This window comes from Apteryx mantelli, chromosome 7 (genome assembly GCF_036417845.1).
Source record: "Apteryx mantelli isolate bAptMan1 chromosome 7, bAptMan1.hap1, whole genome shotgun sequence".
Lineage (NCBI taxonomy): Eukaryota > Metazoa > Chordata > Aves > Apterygiformes > Apterygidae > Apteryx > Apteryx mantelli.
In genome coordinates, this window is record NC_089984.1 from 7315090 (window position 1) to 7336658 (window position 21569).

Genomic DNA, 21569 nt, shown 5'->3' on the forward strand with positions numbered 1-21569 from the left:
GACGGACGTCGAGACAGGAACCGAATGCAGACGAAGGCAGTATTTTCTTCCCAAGTATGAAAACACACTGGGGCCAAGTCAGTTTTAAGCAGCACGACTGATCAAATATAATTTTAACAAGGCGACGATCAGCGTTGTCCACAACATCATAGACGAAGGTGCTGCTCCCCCAAAAAAGGCATAAAACACGGAAGCAAAACCAAAGCAGCTTTACGTGCTGCCCATGGGCTCGTCGTTCAGCTCCTCGCGCCGGCGCAGCGTAACGCGAGATCGGAGGGGGCCGCGACGCCTGCCTTCTGCTGCTGTACGTGTCGCCAAATATATTTCTTATGAGAGAGCAATTCCTGAACGTGCGCAACCATCTTCTCTGAATAATCATCTTGCAAAGGTAATCAGGAGTATTGGGAAGTTCTAGCGAGCGAAAAGGCCTCAGGAACAGAAATTGCAAAATACAAACAAAGCGTTCGCAGTGCTGAACCGCCGCAAGCGCCCGTGGTCGCCCGGCGCAGGGCAGCGTGCGGAGCCGGCGGTCCGCCGTGCCGCGGGTCCCCGCCGCCACGCCGCTCCTCGGGCGAAGCGCGGAGAGCAAACGGGGCAGCTGCCCGGCACCGTCCCGCCGGGGCGCGGAGAGACTCCACGTCTTACCCTGCCGAAACGCGTTATTCGGAGCAAAGGTCGGAGGAGCGCAGCCGGCGGCGGCAGGGAGCAGCCAGACCCCCAGCCATGCGCTGGCCGGAACGCTAGAGCGTGCTGCGCGGAGCAACCTCGTGCTCCCGGGCCGCGCGCTCCGTCACCCGACGGCACTCGGCTGCCAGCAGCCGCCCCGCCACGCGCGTCGAAGAACTGCGCTGACTCGTTCCTGGCACCTGGGAAAGCATGAAACTTCCTCAGCGACCACGGGCAAGGGCGCAGAGCTAGGCAGGAAACACCGGGAGTCTTGGACGCGGAAGCAGGAAACAAGCCCATGACAAGGGAATTAAAAAAGCAGCAAGGAAGGAACGACATCGGATGCTCCTCTGTATTGCTAAGTGCAGCATCAGGAAAGGAGAGATTCACAATGACAAAACAGAAACCAAAAATGCTTTATTCGAATCCCGTACCTCTTTCTTTGAAACATCATAATAACTATTTTTGGGTTTCATCTGCAAGTCTGGCTGGGGCTGCAAACACGGCAGATAAATGCTCAGGCCAAAACCAAAAAGAAACAAAAAACCAGATTAGCCCGCTCAGTGACTTCCCAGGTATTGTCTCCACTGCACTAAAATAAGAAAAAATAAGGCACAGAAGTTTAGTGACTTTGTCCGGAGCGTCAGGCCGGGGAGCGCCAAAGCCAGCATTAGAGTTCAGGTATCTCTACTGGTTGATTCAGCAACTGAGGGACACACTTGATTCAGAAATAACAATACAAAAAACAGTTTAAACAAAATCTTTATGTTTTTTTTTAAAAAAAGTATATTTTTTTATTTTGATGAGAAGAATCAAATTTGGAAATATTTCAATATATAGAATTCACCCCCGCCAAAACCAATAAATTGGCTGGTTAATTTACTCAAGAGGAAAAATATAATACATACAAGACACAAACATCCCATAACTCTTATACAAAAGCCATATAGTAATAGATCACATTAAAAACATATCAAAGCATTACCTGACTGATTCAACGTTGGCATCTGCCCCATTATTAAAAGGCACAAAACACTGAGCAATGAAAGTGTTCAGCGTTACATCCATTATTGTCAGTATATTGATCGAGATTAGCATAAAAAAAAATTATTAAACACACTTTTAATATTTACCATTTAGATCAGTAAGAAATCTCTCTTCCGTTTCGGAACCGGTAAGAAAATAAAATTTGACATGGCAAACACTTAAACACAAACTTCAAATCTTCCCAGGAAGATGTTTTCCTTGCTGCATATCACCCGGTAACCACTGGGAAAACATTTAGTTTTTCCTAACTAAATAGGAAAGTTCCCGGGGGAAACGCAGGCGAGGGCGGCGCGGGAGACGCAGGCCAGCAGCGGGCAGCAGCATCCGCGTCCTTTGCAGCGCCGGCGCCGGCACAACCATCCGTGCGGGCAGCACCACCGAACGCGCCGAGAGGGGCGGGCGGCCGCGGAGCAGCGCTGGGCGCGCAGCGGACCAACTGGTCCTCGGCCGAAACCAGCCCAGAGCACGCTGCCGAGATCCTGCGACAACCCGAAACGCACTCAGCCTCGAGGGACACAAAAAAAATGCAAGGTCACGGGGTAGAGAGAATTCACACTCTGGTTTCGATGTGCTGTTTTTAAAAATACCGGAAGAGTTAGCGCTGATTAATTACACCCATAGTCCGTAATAGCTGCAGAAGCAGGTACAAACCGGAACAGGTTGATTCACTTTTCAAGTGCGTCGGAGGTTTCCGAGGTTTCACCCAGGGTAACACATGCAGCAGCCCGCTCCGGCAAACTCGGGTTCAGACCTCTGCCCCATCTCCTCGAAAAGCCCTTCGCTCAGCTTGTGCTCAGTAATGATGTCTTCTACGCGAGTTATGTAGAGCAAAGACAACAGCACGCCAAGGAACTGGAAAACACAAAGGCATCTCTGAGCAGGAGACCAAGCACCGCGCAGCTAATGCTCCTTACCGTACAGTTCTTGCAGACCATACAGACGTGCATCAGATATATGGGCACGTATACTGATAGACTCTCACATTGCTATTCCTTCTGATGGGCATTTTGCATACAGGGATACGAGTGAAACACATTTGTGATCAGCTAACACAGCAAAACGTTATCACCTCTGCATCCCCGAGCACCAGAAAGTCTTAGGGGACACAACTAGGGGGAGCAGATGATTGGAAAAACCCCACGTATCAAACACTGCAACCTTTTACAGTACTGCTACTAAATCAACGGAGTGGCACCGATGACATGAGTTATGTTAAATTTAAATAAAAATGGTAATTAAATGCAGCCAAACGGGATTTTGCCTGCCGCAGTAACGAATCAGATGCTTCCCTTAAGGCACGATGCATGGGCCTCGTCTTACCTGTGGTAACAGTATACCAAGCAGAACACCAGCCATGATGCTGTAGTTGTCTAAAAACCAAATAAGCACTGCGTTTGTGCATCCTCGGACATATATAACATGCTGAACACTCAAACGCTGTAAAATAACACATTAAGACAGAAGTCACACTGGAAGCATGATACACTAACACGTGATAACGCAGAATTCGGGGAGTCAAATTCGGTCCTTATTCACACCTCTCTAAACCCACTGAATTTGACCTCATCACCAATTCTTCAGTCTATCCCTCACTTCTCCTGCATCTGAACAAGTTAGTTTTACAATTTTCTCTCTTTCTACCACTCTTCTAAAAGAAATACATCCGATTCTGCTCTTAGGCCACACGGAAAACACAGACGTCCCTCTTCAGCTTTTATCTTCAGCTCCAAGTTGGAACCGCAGCAGTGGAAAAACATAAATTGCCGACCAAGTGCCCTGCAACAGGCTATTAAAAGGTCAGGGACAAGAGGATTTCGGATTCAGCCCCGCAAGCTGCAGCGCACTGTGACCCCGACCAACAACACGCCAAGCACTTGAGCCTGCAAGTAGCCCCAGGGAGATGAATGGGGCAAAGTCAAGCACATGCTCGAGTGCTTTGTGCCTCAGAGCCGGACCGGGGCGTTTAGGTGATTAAGGCAAAACCAGCAAATGTGAACGAAGGCAGGTCGCATGCAGAGAGAACTGGTACTCCACAAAGCTAACAAGGGGCAGGGGCATCGCGCGCCAAGTGCCCCAGGCGAGCGGGGAAGAGGGGCTTCGGGGCCAGCAGCGGTTTAACGCCCCGCGCTAGCAGCACAAAGCTCCGAGCGGGGAACTGCGGCCAGTCAAACTACTGATTTCCGTGCTTAATCACTCCCCAATTAGCCACCAGGCCCTGCTCCGGAGCCAGCGGGGCTATTCCCACGAACGAGGCCACGTCCTGCTCCGGAAGGGACTGGGAGGGAGGCTGCCGACAGCAGCCGGGAAGTCCCATGCCTCTTCCAGCAGCAAGTACTGAACACATGAAAAGAGAATATCCACCATAGGATACTTAAGAACAACCAAGTTGGCTTTACAGAAACTGGTTTTACTCAGAGGGAAACCTTGGCTTACTTAAAAGCTTTCCCCAACCCGAGTGACTACATCAAGCCCTGAAGTTTCTTGCTGTATATCAACTGCAGTCACTGCAAGGGGAGGGGGTGATCTTCAGAGAGGGATTCTTCCAGCATGCCAGACAAGGAGTCAGGGGAGATACAAGGAGGAGAACACTTCACAACCAACTTCTTTTTTTTTTTTTTGAAAACAGGGTTATTGCAGATAAAGTCTAGAATAATGACTACTTTGACTTTTGGGTAGATTTAAGTCTGTTTTGTAACTGACAGGAGGAATTCAGAGAAGCAGAACGCTTCACCCTTACAGGAGGGTGCTGCTGGTTACATTACCTCTTTGTCAATAGTTTTGTATCCACACATAGTGTTGATAATGTCTGTCTGAAAAGAGAACAACAAATACAAAATATTGTAAAAAAACAAAAAACGAAAAGCACAGAAAACAATTAGTTTCATTCTTCATTTGTTCACCCAGCTACGAGTGACTTGTCAGTCTCTCACCACAGTAAAGAACGTTTTTAAGGAACTCAGCTGTATATATTTGTTTCTATACCATATTTATAAGGTTGGGGCGTACACACAGTCTCCACATTTCCGTGCACAAAAAGAAGAAAACTGTGTAAACAACTTAAGGTGTAAAAGACTACCAGGACTGTGAGAATAGTCAAACACCAGTCAGGTAACTGATACAGTTACTGTCTTTCCGGATGGGAAGTGAGCACAAAGAGTAAAGAAACGGCTAAAATGACAGGTCACTAATAATGCAAGACGACCACACAAAATCACGGTGAAAACACAGTGAAACAACAACGCTAACGGAAACAGTGGTGCTGAAGGATGCAGCTGGACCCGGAGATCTCCCAGGGTCCCTTCCAACCCAAATTATATAATTTTTATTTTTATATATATATATATATATATATATATATATATATATATAAAAAATAAAATTCCCTGTTTCTGTGGCTCTCCTCGAGCAGTAAGTGTGGTGGGGCTGCCCTGTAATTCACGGATGTGGTGGACAGCTGGAAAACAAGGTGGTGTAGCCTGTATATATATATATGATGGTCTGTCTGTGTCAAAACCAGCCGTGGGGAAAAGCAGGAAAATGCTTCTAATGGGGAATACTGAGGGCCTGTTCTGGGCCCCCCACAGCCAGGTTTGGATAGAGCCCTATGCGGTTTTAGAGAAATCGGCATTACCAGTAACCGTGTCCTGCCACCAGACATTTGAAACATATTCTAGCAAAGGCAGTTTTGGGTGACTACCCTGCTGCCCTCAATAATAATAAATAATAATAATAGTAATACTGCTACCAGTGTGCAAGCAGCTTGGGTGACTCTGCGTAGCATTGCTCTACCACGTAAGCATACCCTAACTTCCCAGAGAGAGAAAAGAAAACAAATGCAGCTGCTAAGTCACCTGCACCGCGCGTGCGTGCTGATACAACTTCCTTACCGACCAGTCTCTAAACCAACTGGACCCTCTGCTGTTCTCAGGCGTGATTTTATCTCACAAGACAAGCACTGGCTGTCTGCAAGGTAATGCAAGTTACACTAGGAGACGTGCAACGAACTAGAGTTTTCTCCTGCTGCTGAATACAGGCAATTTGGGGCCACAAGGCTGGTCTGTGACTTGAGCGACTCCATCTCTTTCGGCCAAAAACGTTTAATGAGCAAACTCGCTGGTAAATCCATGTGGGATACTGCAGAGGAGAACAAAAGCCTACGAGAGAATTTATAATGCTCCAGGTGCCAAAACCCAAACAGCTAGCTTTAATTTTAAGGCCTTAGTAACTTAACATAGCATATTAGGAAAACCCACAGATTAACAAGGCCATCATCCCGTTACGATGACAACTTTAAGCTCCGAAACAGCTAGGACCCAAATAACGTCTGATACTACAAACGCTTGGGTAAACACTTTGCAAGAAAAAAGAGCGAGTGTCTGCATTTATCACGGATTACTAAGGCATTTCCTGCAGCCATTTAACAGCTTGGTCGGGTTCCTGACGTTCTAGATGGCTGGTCAAGGCTAACACAAAAACACCATCCTTCATTTGCCGATCAACTCCTGCAAAGCCCACCAGCATCAGCTGAAGCAACGAACAAGTTAAAGAGCCGACGATAAGGATGAAAATGAGACTGCGCAAAGGGAAAAGAGGGCACAGCAAGAGCCACCCTAACGAGACACACCGCCGCAGAACTAAAACACGAGGTAGAAATGAGATTTCTAAATGCTTGCGGTCTGTGAATGCTGGTGCCCCTCAGCCAGGGCTCCTAGATAACTCTGCCCCTTAAGATAAGCTCCACGACAAACTAGGTGGACATCTGCTTTCCAAGGGGCTGCTGGGCGCCTCCAGAAAGGCCAGAAATGCAGCGCTCTTACACAACCCTATCTCTTTACCAACCACAACGCGGACGCTGCATAATGCGGCATCCATTCAGAAGCACAAATTCTAGACTTTTACTCAGAAACTTCGGATCCACGGCAAAGCTTCAAATTACACCCACGTATGCATATGCATAGGAATACGTGTTTGTATCATGAAAATCTTCTACAAAATGGCAGAAACATTAATCAGGGTTAAATTTTTTTTTTTCTCTAGAGAACCCAACATCTGGGCTCTCACCTTGAGCGTGCAATTAGCTGACAAAACCAGGTTAAATGCATTTCTAAAAAAAAAAGTCCAAATATTTCACAGACCTATTCTGCAGACACAGTGAATACCCATTCAGGAATCCTAGGTAATACTCCTGAAAGCCTACGCTTGCAGTGCTAGGCATCAATGTGCTGCGCTCCTGCTCCAAGCGACTGCATATTTTGCAAAACTTTTGAGCCTAACAGATAAACACACAGCCATTAGTAAAATATTTGACAACAAAGAACGTGGTTACATCATTCAGTTTTAAACACAGCATTTGCTAACAAGACATCAGCGCACAAGAAAATGTACACAATGGAGATAAATGCATTAGAAGCAGAAGTTTATAAACATTTGGGGACTATTTTTTTAATCTCAGCTACAGTAGTGTAAATCTTTAATAAACACTTTCACTGGAAGATAAATCCTCAACAGAAGCATGATCCAGATCCGGCTCACATTAATACAAGCTTTCTTAAGAGCAGCAGAATCCAACCCTCCTACATTAACACGAGTTTTCCATGACTACAAAGTGAATGAGTAATTACAAACCATATCTGTAGTTTTCCAGGACAGAAACCAGCCTGTATTTGGAAGCATTTGTCAAACATACAAGATTTATTCATCTTGTGATTTTTTTTATTTTTTTTTAGAGGGCCGTGGCGCTCGTGCCATGCCGCCGAACCCGCGGGGCGCTGCGAGGTTCCCCGCAGGCGGCGGGGCACGTCGACGGCTCCGGGCTCCCACGGCCGCGTGCAGCGAAGCCGCGAGCCCTAACAGATTACGGTGACTTGCTGAAGTCTCCCCTTAACTGAGGAGTCTGCAGGTTATTTGGGGGCTTCTCCCTGCCCCTCGGTTAATGTCACTGACAGTAAGACTTCTCGGGCATCCCCTCCTCCCTAGTTTCCTCTGTACAGAGAATATATTCCCTGTTTTCCTCGGAGCACAGTGCTCTATTTCCAAACACATGAACTAAACAGCGTTTTGAAACAAGGCTTCAATAGAGAAATGTGAGATGCACAAAAACAAGCGCTATTTTGAATCACCATTAAAAAGCCAGATTGTTCTACACTAGTCATCACTATTTTCCTGCACCATCAATTGAGAGAGAGGGCAAAAACCTGAACTCTTAGTGCTTAGCTTAGTGCTGTTGAGGTCCAGCATAAAATATTTTCAGACACGCAGTTTTCTTATTCTTGAGCACCTACGATTTAAAACATGACTCTTTAGCTTCGGTTTCTGAGAATAAACCAGACCGCAGCACGGATTTAAAGAGACTTCTTCTCGCGCACACAAAATGCGCAGGCCTATGCAATAAACGCTTTCATAAAACACAAAACACCTTTTTCCTAGCAACATCCAGCAGGATTTCTGAGAGAATTACTCCCTTTTTCTTCATTTTTTTAACTGACCATCTCAGCCTAAGGCACACCTTGAAAGGGCAGCACCTAGCAGGCGCCAGCAGGTTATCCGTCACGATAACAGCGCTTTGCCTACCGGGACCCAGGCACGGACTCATCCGCAGCCTCCCGACACGCACACGGCCCCAGACACTAACTTTCACATACGCTTAACTTCTCTGTCTCACGCTCACACCAAAGGCAGAAAGCGAGTGAGGCAGGGATTCCCCATAGTGTTTTTAAACCAGGGAATGCTTCCTTATCCAATTTAGCATTGCATTCAGCCTTCAAACGAAGGGCGGTGGATTAAAACGCTAAAAGGCACGTAAAAGGCAGCGCCTGCGTAAAACCATCCACCCGCAGCACAACGCCTGCTCCGAGTGCCGTCAGGACCGTTTAATGCTGCTTCGCTGCAGACTGAGAAACCAGATTCTCAGAGGATCCAGCCCCCACTTCGGAGGGAGACCCATATTTGGTTCAGGATTTTTCTGCATGGCCTCGTTTTCCGCTTTTCCCTCCAACAGCAGCTGGTGTACATCACCGCAGCCCCCACCCACGGAAGCAATCAGGGCCCGGGTTTCCCGGCAAAGCCGGAGCCAGCACGCTGCCTCCTGCCGAGCAAGCCCCGGAGGGGGGGAGAAAACAACAACAAAAATCAGCAAAACTTAATCAAGTAGCCCCGGTCCAGGCTAGCGGTCCTACCGCCGGGCTGGAGAAAGGCCCAGGCCCCTTCTGCGTTTCCAGGACGCTGCAGCGGAATGACTGAGACCTTTATGAAGACGGAGGGAAGAGGGGAGGAGGAAGACTGAGGGCGCAGGCACGCACACGAATGCAAACAAGCGGCAGCACTCGGTGCAACCGCGTCGCAGCCCTTTAAAACACCGAGTTTGGGCAGAGCTGCAGGCAAAGCGGGCGCTAAAAGGGACCGGCGCCTAGCCGGGTTATGCAGTGTTTTCTCCCTTTCAAGCTCTCGGGTCCCGCAGACCCCTGGCTCCCGTCTCCCACGCACCCTCCCGCACGCCCCGGCGCGCGTCACAGCGGCGGGAGGCCACCGCTACGGGGCCAGGCTGCCTCTCGGGAAGGCATTCCTCGTACGAGGGTAGTTCTTTCAACCGGTTCGGGGAATCGCTGGCCAGCGGAAGGAGAGGCGAGGCTCACCTTGTTCCTGATGCAGCAGCTGTAAGGCACCCCGCAGGCCAGCGGCCCCGGCGCCGCACAGCTGTGATACGCGTTCTGCGACCAGTCTTTAAAATCCTCCCCGCCGCAGCACTTAAACTGGAAAACACCACAAGAGACAAAAAGTCGCACCTTAACAGCAGCTCTTCTGTTAACTGGAGGACAAAGCAAGAATACAAGCAGTTACTTCAAGAACGCTGAGGAATAAGGCAGATACCTAGCAATTCTGCTGTTGCACCATATATGTATTGCTGAAGTATACTCATATTCGCAAGCAAAATATGTAAAAAAGGGGAAAACAGATTTTCTCATTAGATCAAGCAACAAATATCTAAATCTCCCAACTGTTTATAGAATCAGTCAAAGTACAGGGATGGGTGCAAACTCAAGAAGAAAGGGCTCTGACCCCAAATAGAAAAGTTGTTTAATATTGTATCTTGTATAAAACTGCATCCAAAGGAATGCTTTTATGGTCATGCCAAATAAAAGGGAGAGACCAAATTGGCACTTAGAACAGAAAACCTCTGCGAGAGGTAGGGCTGAGGCCAGCGTAACTCTCCGTGGTCGATCGGTTCAGCTGCATTTCCAGGAGTATGCAACTTCTTCACACCAGCCGTCAAAGCAGGCAAGGTGCAAGGTACCAGGGCTCTCCTCCTCCTTGAGAGCACAAATACTGTCACTGCACCAGGAAACGGTAACAGTGAAAGGAAGGAAAGATAAGTGTGATGTTCCTCTATCACTCATCCAGCCATTACACCAGGCATCAGAGCAAAGCACCTTGTACTAAGTGCCACTCTCCAATCTTTTCAGATTGGATTTCAGAAAAAATATCTTTTCAGATCTGGATATTATTAAAAGTGTTTTAGATTCGGTCAGTCTTGAGTTGTAATGTACCCCTCCAAAATTTTTTTTAAGGGTTTTGACTATGTTTCTTCAAACACATGAATCTAAAATATGAAAGCGTTCGTGCAAGGCATAAAAAAACCATACACCAAAATATTTTGGGTATAACTTCATTAGTAGAATTGAGATCAGGCAAACAAATACTGTAAGTTTGCACTACCTTAATACAAATATTCAACTTATATTTCTAAATGAAGGGGAAAAGCAGGAGTTAGTTTAATCACTAACATTTGTATTTGCTGTAATGGCACATCATTTTTGGGAGTGCATGGAAACTTTAAAACATTACAAAGTATAATGACAAAATTTCCTCAAGATGGTTTGTTTTTGACACACTTTCCATGTTAACTGTGTTTTTCAAAGCAGGCTGCCATTTCCATAACGATGCCATAAAACGTACGTACCATCTCCTAGCCAACACTTCTTTTATTATTTGGCACGGTTACTCGCATCATATGGATACCGCGAGCACGTTTCTGAACATTTGCTGCTGCTTCCATGGTCTCTGAGCGGCATGGCAGAACTCTTAAGTAATCCAATAAACATTTCAACACAGCAGCCTTAAAAAAAGGCTATGAGTCAACTACACATGCTATTAAGTAATGTTCAGCTGCGCTCAACGTAATTTCTGAACTCTAGCTACAGGTGTACATGCTTCCACGAGCATTTCATTTGAATAAAAACCTTACTAAAGAGCTTGCTATGTGCCCTTGAGGAAAAAAGGCAAAGGCCCAGATTCACACAGTCTAATTTCCACGCAATTTCTCTTTATCCAGAGTTTCCTGTTCGTTATAAGCTTTTGAAAGTCTGTAGAAACACTAAGCACAGGAACTGAGCTGGAACTTATGCTGAATCTGGCTGTGGGGCCCCTCTAAGTCTATTAAAGTCAAAGGAAATGTTTGCACGATCTTGCCCTACCAGGGCAAGAGCTGCATTTGGTACTCCCTTTGCGCAGGGCGTCGGAGGGCTTTCAGTGCCAGCTGGAACGCGACGGGATCCCGGCCCACAGCGACTGCAGAGCGGATGACGCACGGGATCGAACCCCCCTTGTCAATAAGAACGGGATTATCACCTCGCTGGAAAAGCTCAAAGCTGTCACTGAGGACCTGCTGCATCTCGGCACCGCGTGGAATCCAAGTACTCCCAGAAAAACCAACCTTCTTTTGAACAAAGTCCATTATGTTCTTGAAGTCTAGATCATCATAGTAATTCTCAATTCCTCTTCTAATATTATTGTTCAAGAAGTCGATCGTCTAGAAGACAAATCACAATAAGATTCATCGGATACGTGTGCTGAAACGGTATTAAAGAACAGGTTAGAGTGACAGTGTGACTGATGAGCATAAAAGGACAAACTTCTTTTTTAAGCACTTACAGCGCAAATGTAAGTTAGACCGCAGTCCTGCAAGGCCTTATCGTTTGCTGTAAGCTGCTTTTAAGTGAGCGGTCTCACCGATTTCTCCACCTAACACCAAGCACAGATGTATGGCACTTTTTGCGATGACAAGTGCCAGTAATACTGCACCTCTCCCCTTACTGGTCCTCACTACTGACTGCTTTCAGAGATAAGACACTGAATCTTGTCTCAACAAATCATACAATGTTTTATTTTCCAAGGAGTCCATAACTGTCTGATAAAGAACTTTATTACAGCTTCAACAGAAAGAAGAGGAAAAGATTTCATATCTGTTTGTTTTACAGTCATGATATTGAGAAATATGGCAGTGGAGTGATAGCAGATATAAAAAGGTATTTCTTCAGCTTAGCATATTAAAAATTAAACCAATAAAGCTCAGGACACAAGGAAAAAAAGTACTTTCTTTTCGATATCCAGTATAATCATAACCAACCAAAAATGGAGATTAATCATAACCAGAACGTAACAATTTCCTTTCAACAAAGCTGCTATAATTAAGGCTCAAAGCTAGATCCTTACAGAGCAAAAAGAAACCAGAAATATTTATAATTATTTTCTCCATATTAGAAACTGGAAAACAAAAGAAATGCATGGCCATCACAGGAAAGATTAGAAATAACAAAGAATTTTCCAGGTCCATCAAAGCCCGGAAGGAAGGAAGGAAGGAAGGAAGGAAGGAGGAGCAGTAAATACAGACGGGTTTTGTGCTCTTTATTGCCTCTTGGGGACTTGACACCGCTCTTGGCGTACGAGCTTACGCCCTGCTGCCTCAGCAGGCGCGGGAGCCAGAGCGCGGAGCGGGCGCTTCAGCGCTACCCAACTGGGGTACCAGCATCGCGGAGGCACAGCCGCTACTGCTTTCACCCAAAGGGGCAGAAACGCCAATACCGCACGGCATTTTCAAGTCACAAATCAACACCGTAAAACGGACGAGTACCAAACATACACGACTACTACGGAAAATCCTCTCGGGAATATCCACGTGACCCTGCGAGTTCTAATTGTTGCAACACATTCAAATGCTGCTCGTGCATTAAGGTGAACGGGCAAGCTGTATACAAGAGCAGACATGTAAGCAATGTTTTCTTTGAAAATACGTGCCCCTGGAAGATGCTTCTTGTGATAAGCGCGACTCAGAGAAAAGCAACAGAACTTCCTAGATTGGAGAAGGAAATAACAGAAAGAAATGGGGGGGGGGGGGGAAAAAAACCAAAACAAAACAAATGAGCCATGCAAAACCACCAGCATTTAAATGCAGGCTATTACACTAAGCTTTTATTAATTACTTCCTTCTCCTCCCCATACTAACCCTAACTTTCCATCAGCCCCATAAAACAAATAAAAACCTGATCCCGGAGCCCAGCTACCCTGCTAAGACAGCCAGTAAAGGTGTCAGGAAACCACCCAACGCATAAAACACAATACCTTTTCTTTGAGAGGCAGCCAAAAGCAATTCTTCCTCATCCTCTCAGAAAACTAAGTAAATGCCAGATATTTATTCACTATAAACCAAATTCTCTCTTTCCCATGATGCCCACTCCTACACTGCGCACGCTGACCTCTTCCGCGCGGACGTAACCTGGCACCCCGAATGCAATTCGGAATAACCCTTTGCCCGGGGTCAAGGATAGATCCAGGGCCACCGTTAACGGCAGCTTTTAGAAGAGCAGGTAACTCCACTGCCGCAAGTCAAGCTCACAGCTTCAGCGGAGCAGGAAGCAAGGGGAAAAGACTAGACAGGGAGAACATAATTCTGGTTCAAAATAATAACAATAGACAGGATCTTAAAAAAAAATCTTTTAAAAAGCTCTTTATAAAATAATACATGACTTCTTAAAACATGTATGACTTCTGGAACTGAGACAGGTAGGATTTGGGGGGATGAGGGAAGAGGTCTTATTCGGCATGCATATGTTCTTTGCCAAATTAAAAAACAAAGCAGAAAATCAAAATCACGGACATTTAGTACTTAACGGGGTAAACACATTTATGGTTTAAAACTCTTCCAACAGAAACAAAATAGTCTGCTTTCCACTTAGAAGAATAAAGTTTTTTAATATTGTTACAGCAAGCTTGTGAAAGGTGGAGGTCTCCTCTAGAAATCAGTTATGTTGCCTGGGGATTCAGACAGGGAAAAGACGACCATACACAAGGTAAAACACATTCAAAACATATTGGCCACTAAGAAATGGCTGAGTCTCCAAACCCAGTTGGAAACTTCCCAAATCAGTAGTCTGAGACATGGAAGGCAAGTGAAAAGAGCATTTTGTAATATGTTAAGAGCTGGAAACTCATTTTGCCTCTATTGCAAGTTCTTAGTTAACAGATTTTTCTCCAAATTCTCCAATCTGAAATTCTCTTGCAGAACTGATGGCCAATCCATTCTTTCCTAACGTGAAAGGTCCTGAGAAGTCACTACTCATCTTTTAGACTTCCATCGATTAATGCTCACAGGACAATTTTAAAACCTTTTATCTGCTCAGTAGCATAGCCACAACGTCAGGTGCTGTGAGTAACACCTAAACGAGCTGCTCACCTGATTTCTGAAGATCAGTGCCACAACTCCACCAGTCAGTTCAATCAGCAAACAAATACCAAGGATGTACATAAACTGCAGAAAACAATTGCAAGTAAGATCTTAAAGAGGGCAAGAAACAAATCTCAATTACTCTTTCAATTAGTGTGCTTAAGTCCATAATATTCAATTGCCAGCATACTTAGCAGTTTTCTGGTATAATTTCAGTTAAAATTTTAAAGAAAGAATGAAAAATTTTTTGTTTTTATGAAATTGTTCATGTCACAAAAAAGCCTTTTTCTCACTTGACTGATTCTGGTTTTTTGCCCAGTTGGCAGAAACATTATTTTTCTGCTTTGAACAGAATCAAAACTAATAGATGCATTTATCATGCCAAGATACTTCTCTCTCCAACAGCATCCTAGTTTTTAGAGAAGCATGTTAATGAACTGCTACAAAACACACAGAACATTATGTTTTTATGCTTCCTACAAAGATAGTAGTTATCTGTTAGTTTTCATTTCTTGGCAAAGCAATGCTTTAAGAAGCCCAAACCATTTTCTATTAAATCACCAGTGTTAAACCAAAGTAAAATTCAGGGCTTGGTACATTTTGAGTGCATTGCTTCAGAAGCGGGAACTCAACAATCCTGCTTTACCAAGCCGGCTCGCAGTAGAGGTCCCGCTAGGAGCACTAACAGGACTTAGCATGCTTAGCGGTAAGAAAAACTGTATCTGCTAGGTCTCAATTTGTTTTTCACACGCTATATACATATGCTCACAAATGCACTCGCACACGACCACTACATACACATACGTGACTACTTATCAAAGGGTACGCAAAATGTATTTCATAGCAACAGCATGAAATAACTGAGATGTGCCAGTACTGGAAATGTTTTTCCAATCTAAAGGATTCTTTATGTATAAAAGACCACTCTCACGTGATTTTAGGTCTGCTTCTTAATGGTGCGCTTCATCAGGAAAGAAGTTGTATGATCTCTTACTGAAAAGACTCTCTAGCCCTAGGAGCAGACCTATGACTGATGTTCACTCCAGAAGGTGAAGGCTATTCCCTTTCGGTATGCTTTGGATATATAGCCGGCATTAGTCCTGGGTGCCCCTGCTCTCCTGATTCGTCATGAGTGCTTTAAGGAAGTCAGATGTGAACAACTGCTACAGTCTCCTCCACCCCAAACCCTGGATGGAGTGCAGGAATTTTCTGTATTTCTGGCTACTAATTTCCTCTTTCCTCTCCACACTCTTCCTCCGCCTTGAACACGACTTCCGGCAGGAAAACACATGTCATCGTTCACGGAAGCCTAGATACACAAAGCCATGGACAAAGCCCTGCAGCAAAGAGTTCGCCTCAGAAAACCGGTTCAACTTTGTGCTGTCGATACCCAATATCGGTGTCACGAATTTCTTGGACAGGTGTCTTTTCTTCTGCTAGGCACAAAAATCAGTCTTAGAAACGGACATTAGGGACTTTGTTGGCTCCGATACCCTGCCAGGTTTTCTTCCACAACATGAACAGAAAAGGTCCTACGCGTTAGACAAGGAAGCAATACCATAGCGGGAATTAAAGCAGCTATTACCATCTATGGACATATTCTCTGAGGGAATGACAGCACAACACTTCCAGTCAGGTTCTGGCATGATTTAAAAATTCACAGTTACCTCTTGCTTTAGCCTATGTAATATACCGTGTATTTGGCATTTCTTTAGATCAAACTGATGTGCAGGTGAAAACTATGTTTTCGCATTTTCCTTTAAATTCGTGGTATACGTAATATTCATTTGCAACCACAGGATTCTATAGGAATTACCCTAAAGCTTGCCCTTTCAAAGGCACTGGAGAGAAAAACTTGGTCCCTGTTATTTCTCCCTTAGGACCGTCATCTCTAAGACCACAGGCAGCCCTACGGCGCGAGAAGCATCGGGAAGAGCCGGCAAAGACCGCCACTGCTCTCTGCATTTAGCCTCTCGCCCCAGCTGCCGCGGCGACTAACCCGAAAAGCCTGCCTCGCACCAGGTCCCTCCCCGGGATCGCCAGGCAAGCGCGGGCCACGACTTGGGGGCCACCGCCATCGGCGCATTTTAGATTCAATTTAAATCAAAAAAGCAACTTAAATACTCATCAAAAGGAAAACACAGTTTGCTGCTTGAAGTATTTTTCAACACAACGCAGACACGGGAAGGGTTACGGGTTTAGTTTCAAGTGACACTAAAAAGCAAAAGCTATGAAATCTATAAAAATGAAGAATTAAAAAAAATAACCACTTACTGCTTGAAGAAGGCATAAATTGTCTCTTAAAGAAGCCAGGACACCCACAAAAGATACAAAGAACATTATAATACCCAAAAGGATTAAAATAATCGCTGGAGCTAGAAAGGCACTTTCCAGGGTTTTGTACTTTTGTCTTTCAACTTCTGCATAAATTCCAACACCAAGAATAAATGCTCCAATCATCTGAAATGGAAAAAAACAGAAAAACACAGATGTTATTCTTTTTTCCCCAGTAAATACGGAGATGAAATTCTATTAGTATGAGCACACATGAATCTGTGACTACTTACTTCAGAACCAATTATAATCCATGAAAGAATTGCTAGCAAAAGATTGAATAAAAAACTCAAAGACTATAGCAAAAAAAGCTGAGTTAGAAAAAAAAAAAGAGAGATTTGTTCATTTAAGAAATCTATTTAATAATGTCTTAACAATTTGGAATTCAACCCAGTTACATATGTTTCAATTTGTTTAAAATTTAATTTATTGCCCATCTGAAATCAGGTACATCACAGAAATTACCAAATGTCTTGGCATTAATATTCCTCCTTCATATGCTCTCTCTCTCCATATGTATACACACACACACACAGATATGCATACTTATACACACAGAGAAACATACGTATATGGGCTTCAATCAAAGTGGTTATGGCTAAATCAGAATCATTTGGCATATTTGGCATGTTGCAGGTCACTTTGAATTACACTAAAAAAAAAAAAAAAAGTCCACATTACTTAATCACAAAAATCGCAGTGGAAACATTTAACTGCCAGCTTAAAGCCAGATATATTCTCAGAGAACAACCCATAACAACCCCGGAGATCACAATCAGTTCGTTTGCCAAACAAATAAACAGCATCCACCTTTTCTGACCTGACGTTTCGACAAACACCAAGACTCTGCTCCCTGCCCATCAATAGCGACAAGACCGCGTTCCTTAATCACGCGGGGGGCTGAGATACGACCTGGTGCTCCCCCAGCAAAGTGCTCACGGACACACGGAGCGACCGCGCGGGATCACGAGCCCAACCGCTAAAAGAATTTTTTGTTTTCAAAATTACCATTATTGGATATTTTGAAATAAATACAACTCACTGGAAATTCTTTATTTTCTAAAGGTAAGAATAATGAATCCAAAGGACAACAAGTGAGAAATGCCTCCAAACTGTCCTTAAAAAAAATCTCAAAATGATTCACCCATAAAAATAAGTATAGGGGATCTATTCATTAAAGCAACTTAAGTTTAATATGACCAAACTCAAAGTAACTCTCCCCTCTGACAAAGTTAGAAATTGCACTGTAAGATTATGGATCACAGAAAACGCATTAGGCAAATAACAGTTATTTAAACCTACCATTTATATGACCAGATTGTTTCTTCTGTAATATATAATAGGGTTTTATATCGCTTCATGGCTGCTTTGCAGTGTTATCTTTATTCCTTAAAAAATTAATTAAGTAATAAATTATAAATTACATTTCTAGCAGAAAACAATAAAAATAAGTGTGAAATATTTAAATATTGGTATAACAATCGAGGAAGGAGTCTCAAAACCATAGAACAGCAATTACAGAACATAACGTTTGCAAAGTCTATTGATTTTTAAAGAACCATTATGCAATGCAGATCCTTAATAGCAATTTTCGTTACTTAACTTCGGATTTTACATTAGCTCAGGAGCTTCCTATCCTAGGCCTTTCAAAGAGTAGGGATGACCGTCATCGATGCAAAAATGCATTTATGGACTTTCACGGGCAGATACGGTCTTTACCAAGCAAACGGACCTCAGACCGAATTTGACATAAATCGGCACGTCCGTATGGGCCACGACCTCAAACGCCGGCTCTGTACCCTAAAACACCTCGTACAGCCCCAAGAACCACGCTTTCCTGAAATAGCTCTTCCTGAGCGGTGTGCTTCTCGTCAAAACATACACGCTCTTTAGCATCTTAAGTTTTAAAGCTGCCCGTGAGCAGAAACACTAGACGCCTGCACAGGCGAAAAGCACGTGCCGCGGGAAGGGGGGGGATTTAAGCGGCGGCGCTCAGCACCTCTGCTGCGCCCCGGGAGAACATCGGCTGGCAAAGAAAAAGCTCACGCGCGCCTACGGCGTAGCAGGCACCTGCGGGTTTTCCAGCCCGTATACAGGCTTCGGAGCACGCAACACTACAACAGGAAGAAAAACCTAGGTACGCACTAAAATCCTCATTCCTCATAAACAGTATTTACGCTTTTATCACCCTTCATGCTTTTAAGTATTAAACAAAAATCTTTTAAACCTTCACTAGGGCCCAAACCAATAGCTTCAATGAAATGCAGCCGGCGCCACTTGGAAAACTTATCTGATCCCAGCGGTGTCTCTTTGCCGGGAATGCCGGCTGCTCTCTCCCTTCCGGCAGCCACAGATGGAAATCCCGCTTTTGCGTAGGCAGCCCCCAAATACACATACTGTTTACATCCTGCATCCTTCACGACGGCTCCGAACTTCGCAGTTCACGCTGTGCTCGCAGGAAAAATTCGCTGGCCTTGACTTGCATTAAACGAGTATCCACCAGCAAATACCAGGGACTTTCTCTGGGGCTTTGCATGCAGAGGAGTTGCTTTCCCAAGGGAAAGGAAAAGCATTTTCTTCTAACTACTGGCTTTAACGTTTTATTTATAGCATTTGCTGTTATATAAAGTAAAAAGTTGTGCCTGCTTGATAACAGTATGCTCTGCTCAATGTGCTGAATGTTTCCTCTCTCTATATATATTAAAAATATGAATATAATATATAATATGAAGATTTAGTATTTATTCTTTAATTAAATGTTCTAATCGTGATCCATTACAAAAAGACAAGGATGACAACTACACCGTCTCTGCACCAGAATCCCCAGAGAATTATCTAGTCCCTGGCATCTTTTACCAACCTTGGGCACCTGAATTGGGGATATTCGCCGCTTAGCAAATATCCCAGAACAGCATCGACAGCAGTGAAGAATTTGAATATTCTCAGTATCCCATAAATCAAAGTCCCATAAAACAGCAAAAGTATATTCCAGGTGTTAAAAATGCCAAAAAATTAAGAAAGACAATACTAATTATTTAAATTCCACAGCCAAATTCTACTCCTATTTTTGCTAATAAAAACCTAAGGATTCAATGAGACTATGCTACCACCACTGAAAAAAAATAATTGCACCACTGATATTCGCCGCTAATGAGATCCGCTTTGCTAAACCAGAAGAATGCAGAATTTGGAGGGCGCAGAAAACTATGCAACATACTTCAAACAATGCACTGTGTGTTCGGACCGCGGACGGGCCACGAAACGACACCCGCTGCAGGAACAAAATGCCATCGGCCCCCAGCCTCCCCCCTTGCAAGAGCCGCCGCCGTGCCCGCCGCGCTCTCCCAAAGGGCAAACCATCTTCCTGGCGCCTCGGCGAAACTGAAGCCGTCAGGCGCGAACAAGGCCAGAATGCCGAAAATCCAGAGCAAACAATTGCAAGCAGTAAATAAAATTCTTCTGCTCTTTGAAAGGCGTTTTGTTCTCGGCAGACGCGCGCAGAAGCGCTTGAGAACTGCCTTTTTTCGGTTACTAGATGCGCTCCTACATCCCACCGGGAATTGCCCCCAGTGCCAGAAGGGAGCGGGGAGCATAGCTATCTGTGTAAACGTAATTAATTCAATTTAAGAAAGAGTCCTCAGAACGCAAAACAGCAGAACTAAATCACCGCCCCAGCAATATGCCTAAGAAGCGGTGTCCGAAACATGGGTCAGGCAGCAAGCAAGGCACGTGTTTGAAGTTGCAAACATTTACAGCACTGTTTAACCAAAAGCTCAAAAAATGAATTCCCCTATATACCGCCTAACTGGTTTCCCAGGGCGCAGGCTTCATTTTTCCAGCTGCTAAAAACATTACCTGCCCACCTCCACCAGAGAGAGGGAAAGCAAAATATTTTGCATATAGATCGATTTTCTCTGCCAGATTCTGACCTCTTCACGTCGCTTTCTGCCAGAACCAGTTGGTCGATAAATACCTAACGATGCCATGAAGCTACACCCCGAGAGTGACAGGCGGTGAGGCAGCCGGGCCATTAACACCGCAAGTACCACCCGATTGCAAAATCCCGGTGTACTTTCACGCACGAGGAAAGCACTCCCTGGGAGGAAGTGTCTCTTCCCTCCTCCTCCTCCCACGCGGGTACACTTGAAGCATTAGGTACAGGCAGAAAACAGGCAGAACACACCCCTGCTTGGGAACACCCGCCCGGCAGCCAGGGGACCAGAAAAAGTTCTTTTAATCCCCAAATTGCCTTGAGAGACGGCAGCCGAGGGCCCCATAAACAGCCCGCCACACTCTAGCACGTACAGCCACACACTACAGGCGCACACCCGCGGTCGGCACACACACCCAGCCCCACCACCACCACTTCTCACATGTACACCCCGCACACCCTCGCTGGGCCACCTCTCCCCACGGGCACTCACAACCCCCTGCGCACACCCGCACACAGACACCCGCACACGATACCCCTGGCACACTAACAACCTGCAACTAACAACAGTCTCAAGGCTGCTCTCTGGTCCTCGCTCACCCCCCCCACACATGCACACCCTGCAAACTCACAACCCTCGGATGCACACACCCCACACGCACGCACCCCCTGCAAACTCCCCACCCCCACGCAGGTGCACACACTCACAACCCCGGCACGCTCACCTGTTGCGCACACCCCACGCACACCTGTACACGCACAGCCCGCTCACCCAGAAGGCGGTGCAGTAGGCGATGAGGGTGAACTTGAGGCAGAGGTAGGAGAAGTGCCTGCAGTACCGCGCCTGCTCCGCGTCCCCCGGCGCCATCCTCCGCCCGCCACCGCCGCCCCCCGCCCGCCCCGGCACCTGCCGCCGCTGCCGCCTCCCGCTGCCTGCCGCTGCCGCCTGCCGCTGCCGCCGGGGGCGGAGCGCGCGCGGCACCGCCCCGCTTCCGTCGCAGCGCCGGGGAGGGCGGCGAGCAGCGCTGGAAGCTCCTGATCCAGCAACAGTCACCAAACCCCCCCCCCCTTTTTTTTTCTTCTTTTTTCTTTTTT

At 45.6% G+C, this 21569-nt stretch overlaps 1 protein-coding gene across 4 annotated transcripts; it reads right to left on the reverse strand.

Moving 5' to 3' along the window:
- Positions 1–1087: 1087 nt before the first annotated feature.
- TSPAN15 (tetraspanin 15) lies at positions 1088–21342 on the reverse strand. 4 transcript variants are annotated; one of them, XM_067299496.1, is made up of 9 exons: positions 21247–21342; positions 16484–16669; positions 14219–14293; positions 11423–11518; positions 9345–9461; positions 4476–4523; positions 3034–3150; positions 2365–2565; positions 1088–2218 (listed from the first exon to the last, which is right to left on the reverse strand). In XM_067299496.1, the coding sequence occupies exons 1-8, from the start codon at positions 21340–21342 to the stop codon at positions 2413–2415; spliced, it is 888 nt and encodes a 295-aa protein (XP_067155597.1). In that variant the 3' UTR covers positions 1088–2218; positions 2365–2412. The 4 variants fall into 4 exon arrangements, with proteins under 4 accessions (XP_067155597.1, XP_013801071.2, XP_067155598.1 ...); XM_013945617.2 differs by having other exon boundaries at positions 1088–2565; XM_067299497.1 differs by lacking the exon at positions 21247–21342 and adding an exon at positions 17846–17926 and having other exon boundaries at positions 1088–2565.
- Positions 21343–21569: the final 227 nt, after the last annotated feature.